The 14,926-nt window shown below is 44.0% G+C and overlaps 1 protein-coding gene across 3 annotated transcripts in view; it reads left to right on the forward strand.

Moving 5' to 3' along the window:
• Positions 1-14,926, forward strand: part of fam91a1 (family with sequence similarity 91 member A1) — a 96,352-nt gene that overhangs the window by 68,027 nt on the left and 13,399 nt on the right. For all 3 annotated transcript variants that reach the window (XM_055893212.1, XM_055893210.1, XM_055893211.1), the window contains 3 exons: positions 128-214; positions 520-649; positions 13,139-13,287. In XM_055893212.1, the coding sequence (XP_055749187.1) occupies positions 128-214; positions 520-649; positions 13,139-13,287 (366 nt within the window). The remainder of the gene's footprint in view (positions 1-127; positions 215-519; positions 650-13,138; positions 13,288-14,926) is intronic.

Here is a 14,926-nt window from a genome sequence, read left to right on the forward strand (position 1 = left end):
GTAAAGCTGGACTGACTTTCTTTTTTTTGGGTGGGGGGGACCCCCCCCCGTGCCCCTCCTGCGGACTCCTCTCCCCACAGTTTGGGAAACACTGTACTGAAAACCATGTCTCTGTTTTCCCCCTCAGAACCTGAAGAGCCACGCGGTCACTATGTTTGAGGTGGGGAAGCTGTCGGACGAGACCCTGGACAGCTTTCTGATGGAGCTGGAGAAAGTAAGCTGTGCGATTGAGCTAGAGAGTAAGCCTTCATTACTCGGCTCCATGGGAACTAAGAGAGTCGCTGGAGGTGGCACACCAATTTACACAGAGGGGCCGTAGAGGGGGAGACGGCATTTCTGGCAACGTAATATGGCAACACAACAGGGTCACATTTTGACCATGTTACTAACCCCTCTCTCTCTCTCTCTCTCTCTCTCTCTGTCTCTCTGTCTCTCTGTCTCTCTGTCTCTCTGTCTCTCTGTCTCTGTCTCTCTCTGTCTCTGTCTCTGTCTCTGTCTCTCTCTCTCTCTCTCCATCAGGTAGAGAGCACAGCGGAGGGCGAGGCCCAGAGGTATTTTGACCACGCGCTGACCCTCAGGAACACCATCCTGTTTCTCCGCTACAACAAGGAACTGACCACCGACCAGGGCCCTGACCTGCCTAACAACGGTAACTAACAACACAGCTAACACCCATTTTTCTTTAGTTAGGAAGCAATAACATAATGCTCACACCCTGTTCTGTGTGTTAAAAGTTGTTAGAATTAAAAAATAAAAGTTGTTGTAAAAGTTATGAGATAATTTATGTGCAATTGTATAATAACACTGAACAACAATATGAACACAGCATGTAAAGCGCTGGTCCCATGTTCCATACAGACAAAAAGCTTATTTCTCTCAAATGTTGTGCACAAATTTGTTTACATCCCTGTTAGTGAGCATTTCTCCTTTGACAAGATCATCCATCCACTTGACAAATGTGGCATATCAAGAAGCTGATTAAACAGCATGATCATTACACAGGTGCACCTTGTGCTGGGGGACAATAAAAAGACACTCTAAAATGTTCCGTTTTGTCACACAACACAATGCTACAGATGTCTCAGGTTCTGAGGGAGCGTGCAATTGGCATGCTGACTGCAGGAATGTCCACCAGAGCTGTCGCCAGAGAATGTAATGTTAATTTCTCTACCATAAGCCATCGTTTTTGAGATTTTGGCAGTACGTCCAACCGGCCTCACAACTGCAGACCCCGTGTATGGGTTTACTGATGTCAACGTTGTAAACAGAGTGCCCCATTACGGCGGTGGGGTTATGGTATGGGCAGGCATAAGCTACGGACAACGAACACAATTACATTTTATCCATGGCAATTTGAATGCACAGAGATACTGTGATGAGATGCTGAGGCCCATTGTTGTGCCATTCATCCGCCGCCATCACCTCATGTTTCAGCATGATAATATACGGCCCCATGTCACAAGGATCTGTACACCATTCCTGGAACCTGAAAATGTCCCAGTTCTTCCATGACCTGCATACTCACCAGACATGTCACCCATAGAGCATGTTTGGGATGCTCTGGATATACGTGTACGACAGGACAGCATGTCCCAGTTCCCGCCAATATCCAGCAACTTCCCACAGCCATTGAAGAGGAGTTGGACAACATTCCACGGGCCACAATCAACATCCTGATCAACTCTATGTGAAGGAGATGTGTCACGCTGCATGAGGCAAACGGTGGTCACACCAGATACTGACTGGTTTTCTGATCCACACCCCAACCTGTTTTAAAGTTATCTGTGACCGACAGATGCATATCTGTATTCCCAGTCATGTTAATTCAATAGATGAGGCCCTAATGAATTTATTTCCATTGACTGATTTCCTCATACAGTGGGGCAAAAAAGTATTTAGTCAGCCACCAATTGTGCAAGTTCTCCCACTTAAAAAGATGAGAGAGGCCTGTAATTTTCATCATAGGTACACTTCAACTATGACAGACAAAATGAGAAGAACAAATCCAGAAAATGACATTGTAGGATTTTTAATGAATTTATTTGCAAATTATGGTGGAAAATAAGTATTTGGTCAATAACAAAAGTTTATGGTAGTGGTAGTTGGTAGTTTTAACATCCTGTCTGGTTATTAGTGTTTTTGTAAATAGTAGTTTTAACATCCTGTCTGGTTATTCGTGTTTTTGTAAATAGTAGTTTTAACATCCTGTCTGGTTATTCGTGTTTTTGTAGATAGTAGTTTTAACATCCTGTCTGGTTATTAGTGTTTTTGTAAATAGTAGTTTTAACATCCTGTCTGGTTATTAGTGTTTTTGTAAATAGTAGTTTTAACATCCTGTCTGGTTATTAGTGTTTTTGTAAATAGTAGTTTTAACATCCTGTCTGGTTATTCGTGTTTTTGTAAATAGTAGTTTTAACATCCTGTCTGGTTATTAGTGTTTTTGTAAATAGTAGTTTTAACATCCTGTCTGGTTATTAGTGTTTTTGTAGATAGTAGTTTTAACATCCTGTCTGGTGTTTTTGGTGCGTTTAGGGTTGTTGGGTGCTTTAATCAAGGGAAGTTTATTGACATTCAGTTATTGTGAATGTTTATTTTTTCGGTGTAAATGAAATACTCCAGCCAACAGAACTGAGTGTGTAAATACTCCAGCCAACAGAACGGAGTGTGTAAATGCTCCAGCCAACAGAACTGAGTGTGTAAATACTCCAGCCAACAGAACTGAGTGTGTAAATGCTCCAGCCAACAGAACTGAGTGTGTAAATACTCCAGCCAACAGAACTGAGTGTGTAAATGCTCCAGCCAACAGAACTGAGTGTGTAAATGCTCCAGCCAACATAACTGAGTGTGTAAATACTCCAGCCAACAGAACTGAGTGTGTAAATGCTCCAGCCAACATAACTGAGTGTGTAAATACTCCAGCCAACAGAACGGAGTGTGTAAATACTCCAGCCAACAGAACGGAGTGTGTAAATACTCCAGCCAACAGAACTGAGTGTGTAAATGCTCCAGCCAACAGAACGGAGTGTGTAAATACTCCAGCCAACAGAACGGAGTGTGTAAATACTCCAGCCAACATAACTGAGTGTGTAAATACTCCAGCCAACATAACTGAGTGTGTAAATACTCCAGCCAACAGAACTGAGTGTGTAAATACTCCAGCCAACAGAACGGAGTGTGTAAATACTCCAGCCAACAGAACTGATTGTGTAAATACTCCAGCCAACAGAACTGAGTGTGTAAATACTCCAGCCAACAGAACTGAGTGTGTAAATACTCCAGCCAACATAACTGAGTGTGTAAATGCTCCAGCCAACAGAACTGAGTGTGTAAATGCTCCAGCCAACAGAACTGAGTGTGTAAATACTCCAGCCAACAGAACTGAGTGTGTAAATGCTCCAGCCAACAGAACTGAGTGTGTAAATGCTCCAGCCAACATAACTGAGTGTGTAAATACTCCAGCCAACAGAACTGAGTGTGTAAATGCTCCAGCCAACATAACTGAGTGTGTAAATACTCCAGCCAACAGAACGGAGTGTGTAAATACTCCAGCCAACAGAACGGAGTGTGTAAATACTCCAGCCAACAGAACTGAGTGTGTAAATGCTCCAGCCAACAGAACGGAGTGTGTAAATACTCCAGCCAACAGAACGGAGTGTGTAAATACTCCAGCCAACATAACTGAGTGTGTAAATACTCCAGCCAACATAACTGAGTGTGTAAATACTCCAGCCAACAGAACTGAGTGTGTAAATACTCCAGCCAACAGAACGGAGTGTGTAAATACTCCAGCCAACAGAACTGATTGTGTAAATACTCCAGCCAACAGAACTGAGTGTGTAAATACTCCAGCCAACAGAACTGAGTGTGTAAATACTCCAGCCAACAGAACTGAGTGTGTAAATACTCCAGCCAACAGAACTGAGTGTGTAAATACTCCAGCCAACAGAACGGAGTGTGTAAATACTCCAGCCAACAGAACTGATTGTGTAAATACTCCAGCCAACAGAACTGAGTGTGTAAATACTACAGCCAACAGAACGGAGTGTGTAAATACTCCAGCCAACAGAACTGAGTGTGTAAATACTCCAGCCAACAGAACTGAGTGTGTAAATACTCCAGCCAACAGAACGGAGTGTGTAAATACTCCAGCCAACAGAACTGAGTGTGTAAATGCTCCAGCCAACATAACTGATTGTGTAAATACTCCAGCCAACAGAACTGAGTGTGTAAATGAAATACTCCAGCCAACAGAACTGAGTGTGTAAATGCTCCAGCCAACAGAACGGAGTGTGTAAATACTCCAGCCAACAGAACGGAGTGTGTAAATGCTCCAGCCAACAGAACTGAGTGTGTAAATACTCCAGCCAACAGAACTGAGTGTGTAAATACTCCAGCCAACAGAACGGAGTGTGTAAATGAAATACTCCAGCCAACAGAACTGAGTGTGTAAATACTCCAGCCAACAGAACTGAGTGTGTAAATACTCCAGCCAACAGAACGGAGTGTGTAAATGCTCCAGCCAACAGAACTGAGTGTGTAAATGCTCCAGCCAACAGAACTGAGTGTGTAAATACTCCAGCCAACAGAACTGAGTGTGTAAATACTCCAGCCAACAGAACTGAGTGTGTAAATGAAATACTCCAGCCAACAGAACTGAGTGTGTAAATACTCCAGCCAACAGAACTGAGTGTGTAAATACTCCAGCCAACAGAACTGAGTGTGTAAATGAAATACTCCAGCCAACAGAACGGAGTGTGTAAATACTCCAGCCAACAGAACTGAGTGTGTAAATGCTCCAGCCAACAGAACTGAGTGTGTAAATACTCCAGCCAACAGAACTGAGTGTGTAAATACTCCAGCCAACAGAACTGAGTGTGTAAATACTCCAGCCAACAGAACTGAGTGTGTAAATACTCCAGCCAACAGAACTGAGTGTGTAAATGAAATACTCCAGCCAACAGAACTGAGTGTGTAAATGAAATACTCCAGCCAACAGAACTGAGTGTGTAAATACTCCAGCCAACAGAACGGAGTGTGTAAATGCTCCAGCCAACATAACTGAGTGTGTAAATACTCCAGCCAACAGAACTGAGTGTGTAAATACTCCAGCCAACAGAACTGAGTGTGTAAATACTCCAGCCAACAGAACTGAGTGTGTAAATACTCCAGCCAACAGAACTGAGTGTGTAAATACTCCAGCCAACAGAACTGAGTGTGTAAATACTCCAGCCAACAGAACGGAGTGTGTAAATGAAATACTCCAGCCAACAGAACGGAGTGTGTAAATACTCCAGCCAACAGAACTGAGTGTGTAAATGAAATACTCCAGCCAACAGAACGGAGTGTGTAAATACTCCAGCCAACAGAACGGAGTGTGTAAATACTCCAGCCAACAGAACGGAGTGTGTAAATACTCCAGCCAACAGAACGGAGTGTGTAAATACTCCAGCCAACAGAACTGAGTGTGTAAATACTCCAGCCAACAGAACTGAGTGTGATGAAAACAACAGACTCTAATTTCAGAATCAACATACCTTCTGTTTGTGTTTATAGTGCTGCTGTATGTGATTAATCTCTGTGTGACACGTCCGTCAGGGTTTTGGTATTAATCTCTGTCTGTGACTATCACGGTCCAAACACACCAAGACAGTCATGAAGAGGGCATGACAACACCTTTTCCCCCTCAGGAGACTGAAAAGATTTGGTATGGGTCCCCAGATCCTTAAAAGGTTCTACAGCTGCACCATCGAGAGCATCCTGACCGGTTGCATCACCACCTGGTATGGTAACTGCTCGGCATCCCACCGTAAGGCTCTACAGAGGGTAGTGCGAACGGCCCAGTACATCACTGGGGCCAAGCTTCCTGCCATCCAGGACCTATATAATAGGCGGTGTCAGAGGAAAGACCATCAGATTGTCAGAGACTCCGGTCATCCAAGTTATAGACTGTTTTCTCTGCTACCGCAAGGCAAGAGGTTTCTCAACAGCTTCTACCCCCAAACCATTAGACTCCTGAACAGCTTCTACCCCCAAGCCATCAGACTGCTGAACAGCTTCTACCCCCAAACCATTAGACTACTGAACAGCTTCTACCCCCAAGCCATAAGACTCCTGAACAGCTTCTACCCCCAAGCCATAAGACTCCTGAACAGCTTCTACCCCCAAGTCATTAGACTGCTGAACAGCTTCTACCCCCAAACCAAAAGGCTCCTAAACAGCTTCTACCCCCAAGTCATTAGACTGCTAAACATCTTCTACCCCCAACCCCCTGTATATAGCCTCCACACTGACTCTGTACCGGTACCCCCCTGTATATAGTCTCCACATTGACTCTGTACCGGTACCCCCTGTATATAGCCTCCACATTGACTCTGTACCGGTACCCCCTGTATATAGCCTCCACACTGACTCTGTACCGGTACCCCCTGTATATAGCCTCCACATTGACTCTGTACCGGTACCCCCTGTATATAGTCTCCACATTGCCTCTGTACCGGTACCCCCTGTATATAGCCTCCACATTGACTCTGTACCGGTACCCCCTGTATATAGCCTCCACATTGACTCTGTACCGGTACCCCCTGTATATAGCCTCCACACTGACTCTGTACCGGTACCCCCTGTATATAGCCTCCACATTGACTCTGTACCGTAACACCCTGTATATAGCCTCCACATTGACTCTGTACTGTAACAACCTGTATATAGCCTCCACATTGACTCTGTACCGTAACACCCTGTATATAGCCTCCACATTGACTCTGTACCGGTACCCCCTGTATATAGCCTCCACATTGACTCTGTACCGGTACCCCCTGTATATAACCTCCACATTGACTCTGTACCGGTACCCCCTGTATATAGCCTCCACATTGACTCTTTACCGTAACACCCTGTATATAGCCTCCACATTGACTCTGTACCGGTACCCCCTGTATATAGCCTCCACATTGACTCTGTACCGGTACCCCCTGTATATAGCCTCCACATTGACTCTGTACCGGTACCCCCTGTATATAACCTCCACATTGACTCTGTACCGGTACCCCCTGTATATAGCCTCCACATTGACTCTGTACCGTAACACCCTGTATATAGCCTCCACATTGACTCTGTACCGGTACCCCCTGTATATAGCCTCCACATTGACTCTGTACCGGTACCCCCTGTATATAACCTCCACATTGACTCTTTACCGTAACACCCTGTATATAGCCTCCACATTGACTCTGTACCGGTACCCCCTGTATATAGCCTCCACATTGACTCTGTACCGGTACCCCCTGTATATAGCCTCCACATTGACTCTGTACCGGTACCCCCTGTATATAGCCTCCACATTGACTCTGTACCGGTACCCCCTGTATATAGCCTCCACATTGACTCTGTACCGGTACCCCCTGTATATAGCCTCCACATTGACTCTGTACCGTAACACCCTGTATATAGCCTCCACATTGACTCTGTACCGGTACCCCCTGTATATAGCCTCCACATTGACTCTGTACCGGTACCCCCTGTATATAGCCTCCACATTGACTCTGTACCGTAACACCCTGTATATAGCCTCCACATTGACTCTGTACCGGTACCCCCTGTATATAGCCTCCACATTGACTCTGTACCGGTACCCCCTGTATATAGCCTCCACATTGACTCTGTACCGGTACTCCCTGTATATAGCCTCCACATTGACTCTGTACCGGTACCCCCTGTATATAGCCTCCACATTGACTCTGTACCGGTACCCCCTGAATATAGCCTCCACATTGACTCTGTACCGGTACCCCCTGTATATAGCCTCCACATTGACTCTGTACCGGTACCCCCTGTATATAGCCTCCACATTGACTCTGTACCGGTACCCCCTGTATATAGCCTCCACATTGACTCTGTACCGGTACCCCCTGTATATAGCCTCCACATTGACTCTGTACCGGTACCCCCTGTATATAGCCTCCACACTGACTGTACCGGTACCCCCTGTATATAGTCTCCACACTGACTCTGTACCGGTACCCCCTGTATATAGTCTCCACACTGACTCTGTACCGGTACCCCCTGTATATAGCCTCCACACTGACTCTGTACCGGTACCCCCTGTATATAGTCTCCACACTGACTCTGTACCGGTACCCCCTGTATATAGCCTCCACATTGACTCTGTACCGTAACACCCTGTATATAGCCTCCTCATTGACTCTGTACCGGTACCCCCTGTATATAACCTCCACATTGACTCTGTACCGGTACACCCTGTATATAGCCTCCACATTGACTCTGTACCGGTACCCCCTGTATATAGCCTCCACACTGACTCTGTACCGGTACCCCCTGTATATAGCCTCCACATTGACTCTGTACCGGTACCCCCTGTATATAGCCTCCACATTGACTCAGTACCAGTACCCCCTGTATATAGCCTCCACATTGACTCTGTACCGGTACCCCCCTGTATATAGCCTCCACATTGACTCTCTACCGGTACCCCCTGTATATAGTCTCCACATTGACTCTGTACCGGTACCCCCTGTATATAGCCTCCACATTGACTCTCTACCGGTACCCCCTGTATATAGTCTCCACATTGACTCTGTACCGGTACCCCCTGTATATAGCCTCCACATTGACTCTGTACCGGTACCCCCTGTATATAGCCTCCACATTGACTCTGTACCGGTACCCCCTGTATATAGCCTCCACATTGACTCTGTAAGGTAACACCCTGTATATAGCCTCCACATTGACTCTGTACCGTAACACCCTGTATATAGCCTCCACATTGACTCTGTACCGGTACCCCCTGTATATAGCCTCCACACTGACTCGGTACCGCTACCCCCTGTATATAGCCTCCACATTGACTCTGTACCGGTACCCCCTGTATATAGCCTCCACATTGACTCTGTACCGGTACCCCCCTGTATATAGCCTCCACATTGACTCTGTACCGGTACCCCCTGTATAAAGCCTCGTTATTGTTGTTCTTATTGTGTTACTTTTTCTTATTACTTTTTATTTTAGTCTACTTGGTCAATATTAACTCTTTTTGAACTGTACTGTTGGTTAAGGGCTTGTCAGTCAGCATTTCACGGTAAAGTCTACACTTGTTTTATTCGGCGCATGTGACAAAGTTTGATTTGACACGTCCGTCAGGGTTTTGGTTCGCTGGTACTAGGCTTTGGCCGATCCAAAAATAGAAATGCCCGATGAATAATAAAATTGGCGCCGGCCAATTGTCCAGGTGAAGAAGAAATAAAATCCCATTGTGAAATAATGTTTATTACTGATGGAAATACCAGTCAATGTAAATCAATTTAACTGGTCATGCTCATCGCTCAATAGGAACATTTGTATAATTCAGCGTAATTAACTTGTCTCGTGCGTACAGTTTATTGGTTATGTATCTTATCACACGCGTACAGAGCCTTTGAGCGGTAAATCTGTCAGACAGCAGGAGAGATGCTGCTGCAGCTTCTCAAACAGCGGTAACGGAAGGCAGGCGACCTCAGAGCGTCACACTCCACTTTGCAATGGAGGCAGAATGCATTTGGAAAACATTTTACTTTAATTGTTGGAAACCTGAACGTTTTACTACATATTATGAGGCATGGCTTTCCGTGCTTTCAAAGTAGCCAAAATCAGACCGTAGAAACGCGGAGGAAATGATTTTGACTTCCGTTATGCCATTGAAACCAGAAGCATATTTCTCTCACCTTCTAATGGTTTTCAAATCAACTTTCTTTCATTGTCTTGTAGCCAAAGGCACAATCCTAGTCATATTAACATCCCATGCTAGCTGATGATAATCCTAGTCATATTAACATCCCATGCTAGCTGATGATAATCCTAGTCATATTAGCATCCCATGCTAGCTGATGATAATCCTAGTCATATTAACATCCCATGCTAGCTGATGATAATCCTAGTCATATTAACATCCCATGCTAGCTGATGATAATCCTAGTCATATTAACATCCCATGCTAGCTGATGATAATCCTAGTCATATTAACATCCCATGCTAGCTGATGATAATCCTAGTCATATTAACATCCCATGCTAGCTGATGATAATCCTAGTCATATTAACATCCCATGATAATCCTAGTCAAATTAACAACCCATGATAATCCTAGTCATATTAACATCCCATGATAATCCTAGTCAAATTAACAACCCATGATAATCCTAGTCATATTAACATCCCATGATAATCCTAGTCATATTAACATCCCATGATAATCCTAGTCATATTAACATCCCATGATAATCCTAGTCATATTAGCATCCCATGATAATCCTAGTCATATTAGCAACCCATGCTAGTTAATGATAATCCTAGTCATATTAGCATCCCATGCTAGTTGTTGATAATCCTAGTCATATTAGCATCCCATGCTAGTTGATGATAATCCTAGTCATAATAGCATCCCATGCTAGTTGATGATAATCCTAGTCATATTAGCAACCCGTGCTAGTTGTTGATAATCCTAGTCAAATTAGCATCCCATGCTCGTTGATGATAATCCTAGTCATATTAACATCCCATGCTAGTTAATGATAATCCTAGTCATATTAGCAACCCATGATAATCCTAGTCATATTAGCAACCCATGATAATCCTAGTCATATTAGCAACCCATGATAATCCTAGTCATATTAACATCCCATGCTAGTTAATGATAATCCTAGTCATATTAGCAACCCATGATAATCCTAGTCATATTAACATCCCATGATAATCCTAGTCATATTAGCAACCCATGATAATCCTAGTCATATTTACAATCCATGATAATCCTAGTCATATTAGCATCCCATGCTCGTTGATGATAATCCTAGTCATATTAGCATCCCATGCTAGTTGATGATAATCCTAGTCATATTAGCATCCCATGCTAGTTGATGATAATCCTAGTCATATTAGCAACCCATGCTAGTTAATGATAATCCTAGTCATATTAGCATCCCATGCTCATTCATGATAATCCTAGTCATATTAGCATCCCATGCTAGTTGATGATAATCCTAGTCCTATTAGCATCCCATGCTTGTTGATGATAATCCTAGTCATATTAGCATCCCATGCTCGTTGATGATAATCCTAGTCATATTAGCATCCCATGCTAGTTGATGATAATCCTAGTCATAATAGCAACCCATGCTAGTTAATGATAATCCTAGTCATATTAGCATCCCATGCTAGTTGATGATAATCCTAGTCATATTAGCATCCCATGCTTGTTGATGATAATCCTAGTCATATTAGCAACCCATGCTAGTTAATGATAACCCTAGTCATATTAGCATCCCATGCTAGTTGATGATAATCCTAGTCATAATAGCATCCCATGCTAGTTGATGATAATCCTAGTCATATTAGCAACCCGTGCTAGTTGTTGATAATCCTAGTCAAATTAGCATCCCATGCTCGTTGATGATAATCCTAGTCAAATTAACATCCCATGCTAGTTAATGATAATCCTAGTCATATTAGCAACCCATGATAATCCTAGTCATATTAACATCCCATGATAATCCTAGTCATATTAGCAACCCATGATAATCCTAGTCATATTAACAATCCATGATAATCCTAGTCATATTAGCATCCCATGCTCGTTGATGATAATCCTAGTCATATTAGCATCCCATGCTAGTTGATGATAATCCTAGTCATATTAGCATCCCATGCTAGTTGATGATAATCCTAGTCATATTAGCAACCCATGCTAGTTAATGATAATCCTAGTCATATTAGCATCCCATGCTAGTGGATGGTAATCCTAGTCATATTAGCAACCCATGCTAGTTAATGATAATCCTAGTCATATTAGCATCCCATGCTAGTTAATGATAATCCTAGTCATATTAGCATCCCATGCTAGTGGATGGTAATCCTAGTCATATTAGCATCCCATGCTAGTTGATGCATCTTTAGATTTCCCCTCTTCATACATTTCCATCTGTCATGTGCAGTGCACTTTTGACAACAGTGTTTTCCTGCTAATCGCATTATGGAAGGAACATTTGTATACGTGGCCGGCTGCCTTGTGCGCATGGCTGTGCTTTATAATGTGAATAAATAATAGTTGATCAGCCTTATTATCTAAATGTTCTCTTGTATCAGGCTTTTTAATGTTGTGTTTTTATGTAGCCTAGGCCTACTGGTTGTATGAATTTGGGATTTATCTCTACTACTGTCCCAGAGTCAGTTTCTTTGTCACACAGAATGACAAGCTGGCCAATTGAATAGGTCTAGGTCAACTTTTCTACGATAGTAGATTGACAGGCCAGTGATTTGGCTGTTCGTTACTCGTCTTGTTGGCTGAGGAACAGTACAGGCTAGTGATGTAGCTGTTCGTTGCTCGTCTTGTGATGTAGCTGTTCGTTGCTCGTCTTGTGATGTAGCTGTTCGTTGCTCGTCTTGTTGGCTGAGGAACAGTACAGGCTAGTGATGTAGCTGTTCGTTGCTCGTCTTGTTGGCTGAGGAACAGTACAGGCTAGTGATGTAGCTGTTCGTTGCTCGTCTTGTTGGCTGAGGAACAGTACAGGCTAGTGATGTAGCTGTTCGTTGCTCGTCTTGTTGGCTGAGGAACAGTACAGGCTAGTGATGTAGCTGTTCGTTGCTCGTCTTGTTGGCTGAGGAACAGTACAGGCTAGTGATGTAGCTGTTCGTTACTCGTCTTGTTGTCTGAGGAACAGTACAGGCGAGTGATTTGCCTGTTCGTTGCTCGTCTTGTTGGCTGAGGAACAGTAAATGTGGACAGTTATTCTGACACGTTCAAATTCACATCAGAATTCGTAAAGAAGAAACGCACATCGTTGCATCCTGGACTTGCATTTTCTGTTAATATGAATGACCATAATGTAAATGTGATTTGTGTCATTCTGAACACCGTGGGTGGACGCCCTAATCAGGCTCCACACCCAATTCATATGGGTCCGGTACATTCCTCAAGATGTCCACCTCATTAAAATGCTGCCGGTCAAATGTCTGACACCAAATTTTCCTAACAGAATCCCTGACGTGTTTGTGTGTGTGTGTGTGTGTGTGTGTGTGTGTGTGTGTGTGTGTGTGTGTGTGTGTGTGTGCAATACATCCGTGCGTCCGTGTGTGTGATTGATCCCCCCCAGGCCTGCCCCTGGACATGCTCCGCTGTGAGAGTCTGCTGGGTCTAGACCAGGCCACCTGCAGCCGTGTCCTCAACAAGAACTACAAACTACTGGTCTCCATGGCACCGCTCAGCAACGAGATACGACCTATCAGCAGCTGCACGCCTCAGGTACACACTGGTTCCACTTCACAGACCTTTCTCTCACCACCGCGGGCAACGCTGGCTGCTCCTCTGTGATTGACTAGGGCCTGTTGAGATTGTGTGCGTGCGTGCGAGCACTAGTCACCATGCTCTGAGACTGCTCCAGAACACAACAGGTCTGGGGATCATTCAGACTGCAGTTTGTCCTGGACTCCAGTCTGGTATGTGAGGGAGAACAGAGAGCTATACAACTACAGTGGCTTGCGAAAGTCTTACAACCTTTAATTAAAATATATTTTGGGGGGGGTTTGTATCATTTGATTTACACAACATGCACACCACTTTGAAGATGCAAAATATTTGTATTTTTTTAACAAACAAGAAATAAGACAAAATAACAGAACTGGAGTGTGCATAACTATTCACCCCCCAAAGTCAATACTTTGTAGATCCACCTTTTGCAGCAAATACAGCTGCAAGTCTCTTGGGGTATGTCTCTATAAGCTTGGCACATCTAGCCACTGGGATTTTTGCCCATTCTTCAAGGCAAAACTGCTCCAGGTCCTTCGAGTTGGATGGGTTCCGCTGGTGTACAGCAATCTTTAAGTCATACCACAGGTTCTCAATTGGATTGAGGTCTGGGCTTAGACTAGGCCATTCCAATACATTTAAGTGTTTCCCCTTAAACCACTCGAGTGTTGCTTTAGCAGTAGGCTTAGGGCCATTGTCCTGCTGGAAGGTGAACCTCCGTCCCAGTCTCAAATCTCTGGAAGACTGAAACTGGTTTCTCTCAAGAATTTCCCTGTATTTAGCGCCATCCATCATTCCTTCAATTCTGACCAGTTTCCCAGTCCCTGCCGATGAAAAACATCCCCCAGAGCATGATGCTGCCACCACACAAACATGTTTGCTTATTTTCTTCATTAAACAGTGGCTTTTTTCTGGCCACTCTTCCGTAAAGCCCAGCTCTGTGGAGTGTACGGCTTAAAGTGGTCCTATGGACAGATACTCCAATCTGTGCTGTGGAGTTTTGCAGCTCCTTCAGGATTATCTTTGGTCTCTTTGTTGCCTCTCTGATTAATGCCCTCCTTGCCTGGTCCGTGAGTTTTGGTGGGCGGCCCTCCCTTGGCAGGTTTGTTGTGGTGCCATATTCTTTCCATTTTTTAATAATGGATTTATGTTCAAAGTTTCAGATATTTTTTTATAACCCAACTCCGATCTGTACTTCTCAACTTTGTCCCTGACCTGTTTGGAGAGCTCCTTGGTCGTCATGGTGCTCCTTGGTGGTGCCCCTTGCTTAGTGGTTTTGCAGACTCTGGGGCCTTTCAGAACACACGATATACTGAGATCATGTGACAGATCATGTGACACTTAGATTGCACACAGGTGCAATCTATTTGAGTTTCAGTTTATTTTATTTTTACAGGGACAGTTGCACATTAATCAACGTTTCAGTAAAAGTGACGGTTTTAGCCAGTCGGCTAATTTTCAACCGCAATCCCTGGGCAGGTTATTAAAAACAATTACGCTATAGACAATCATTGAGCAGTGAGCACACGCAGAGCAACATAGGACAAGCAAAACGTAGCATACAGACAGAGCAACATAGGACAAGCAACACGTAGCATACAGACAGAGCAACATAGGACAAGCAAGACGTAGCATA

The sequence above is a fragment of the Salvelinus fontinalis genome, chromosome 32, assembly GCF_029448725.1.
Source record: "Salvelinus fontinalis isolate EN_2023a chromosome 32, ASM2944872v1, whole genome shotgun sequence".
Taxonomy (NCBI): domain Eukaryota; kingdom Metazoa; phylum Chordata; class Actinopteri; order Salmoniformes; family Salmonidae; genus Salvelinus; species Salvelinus fontinalis.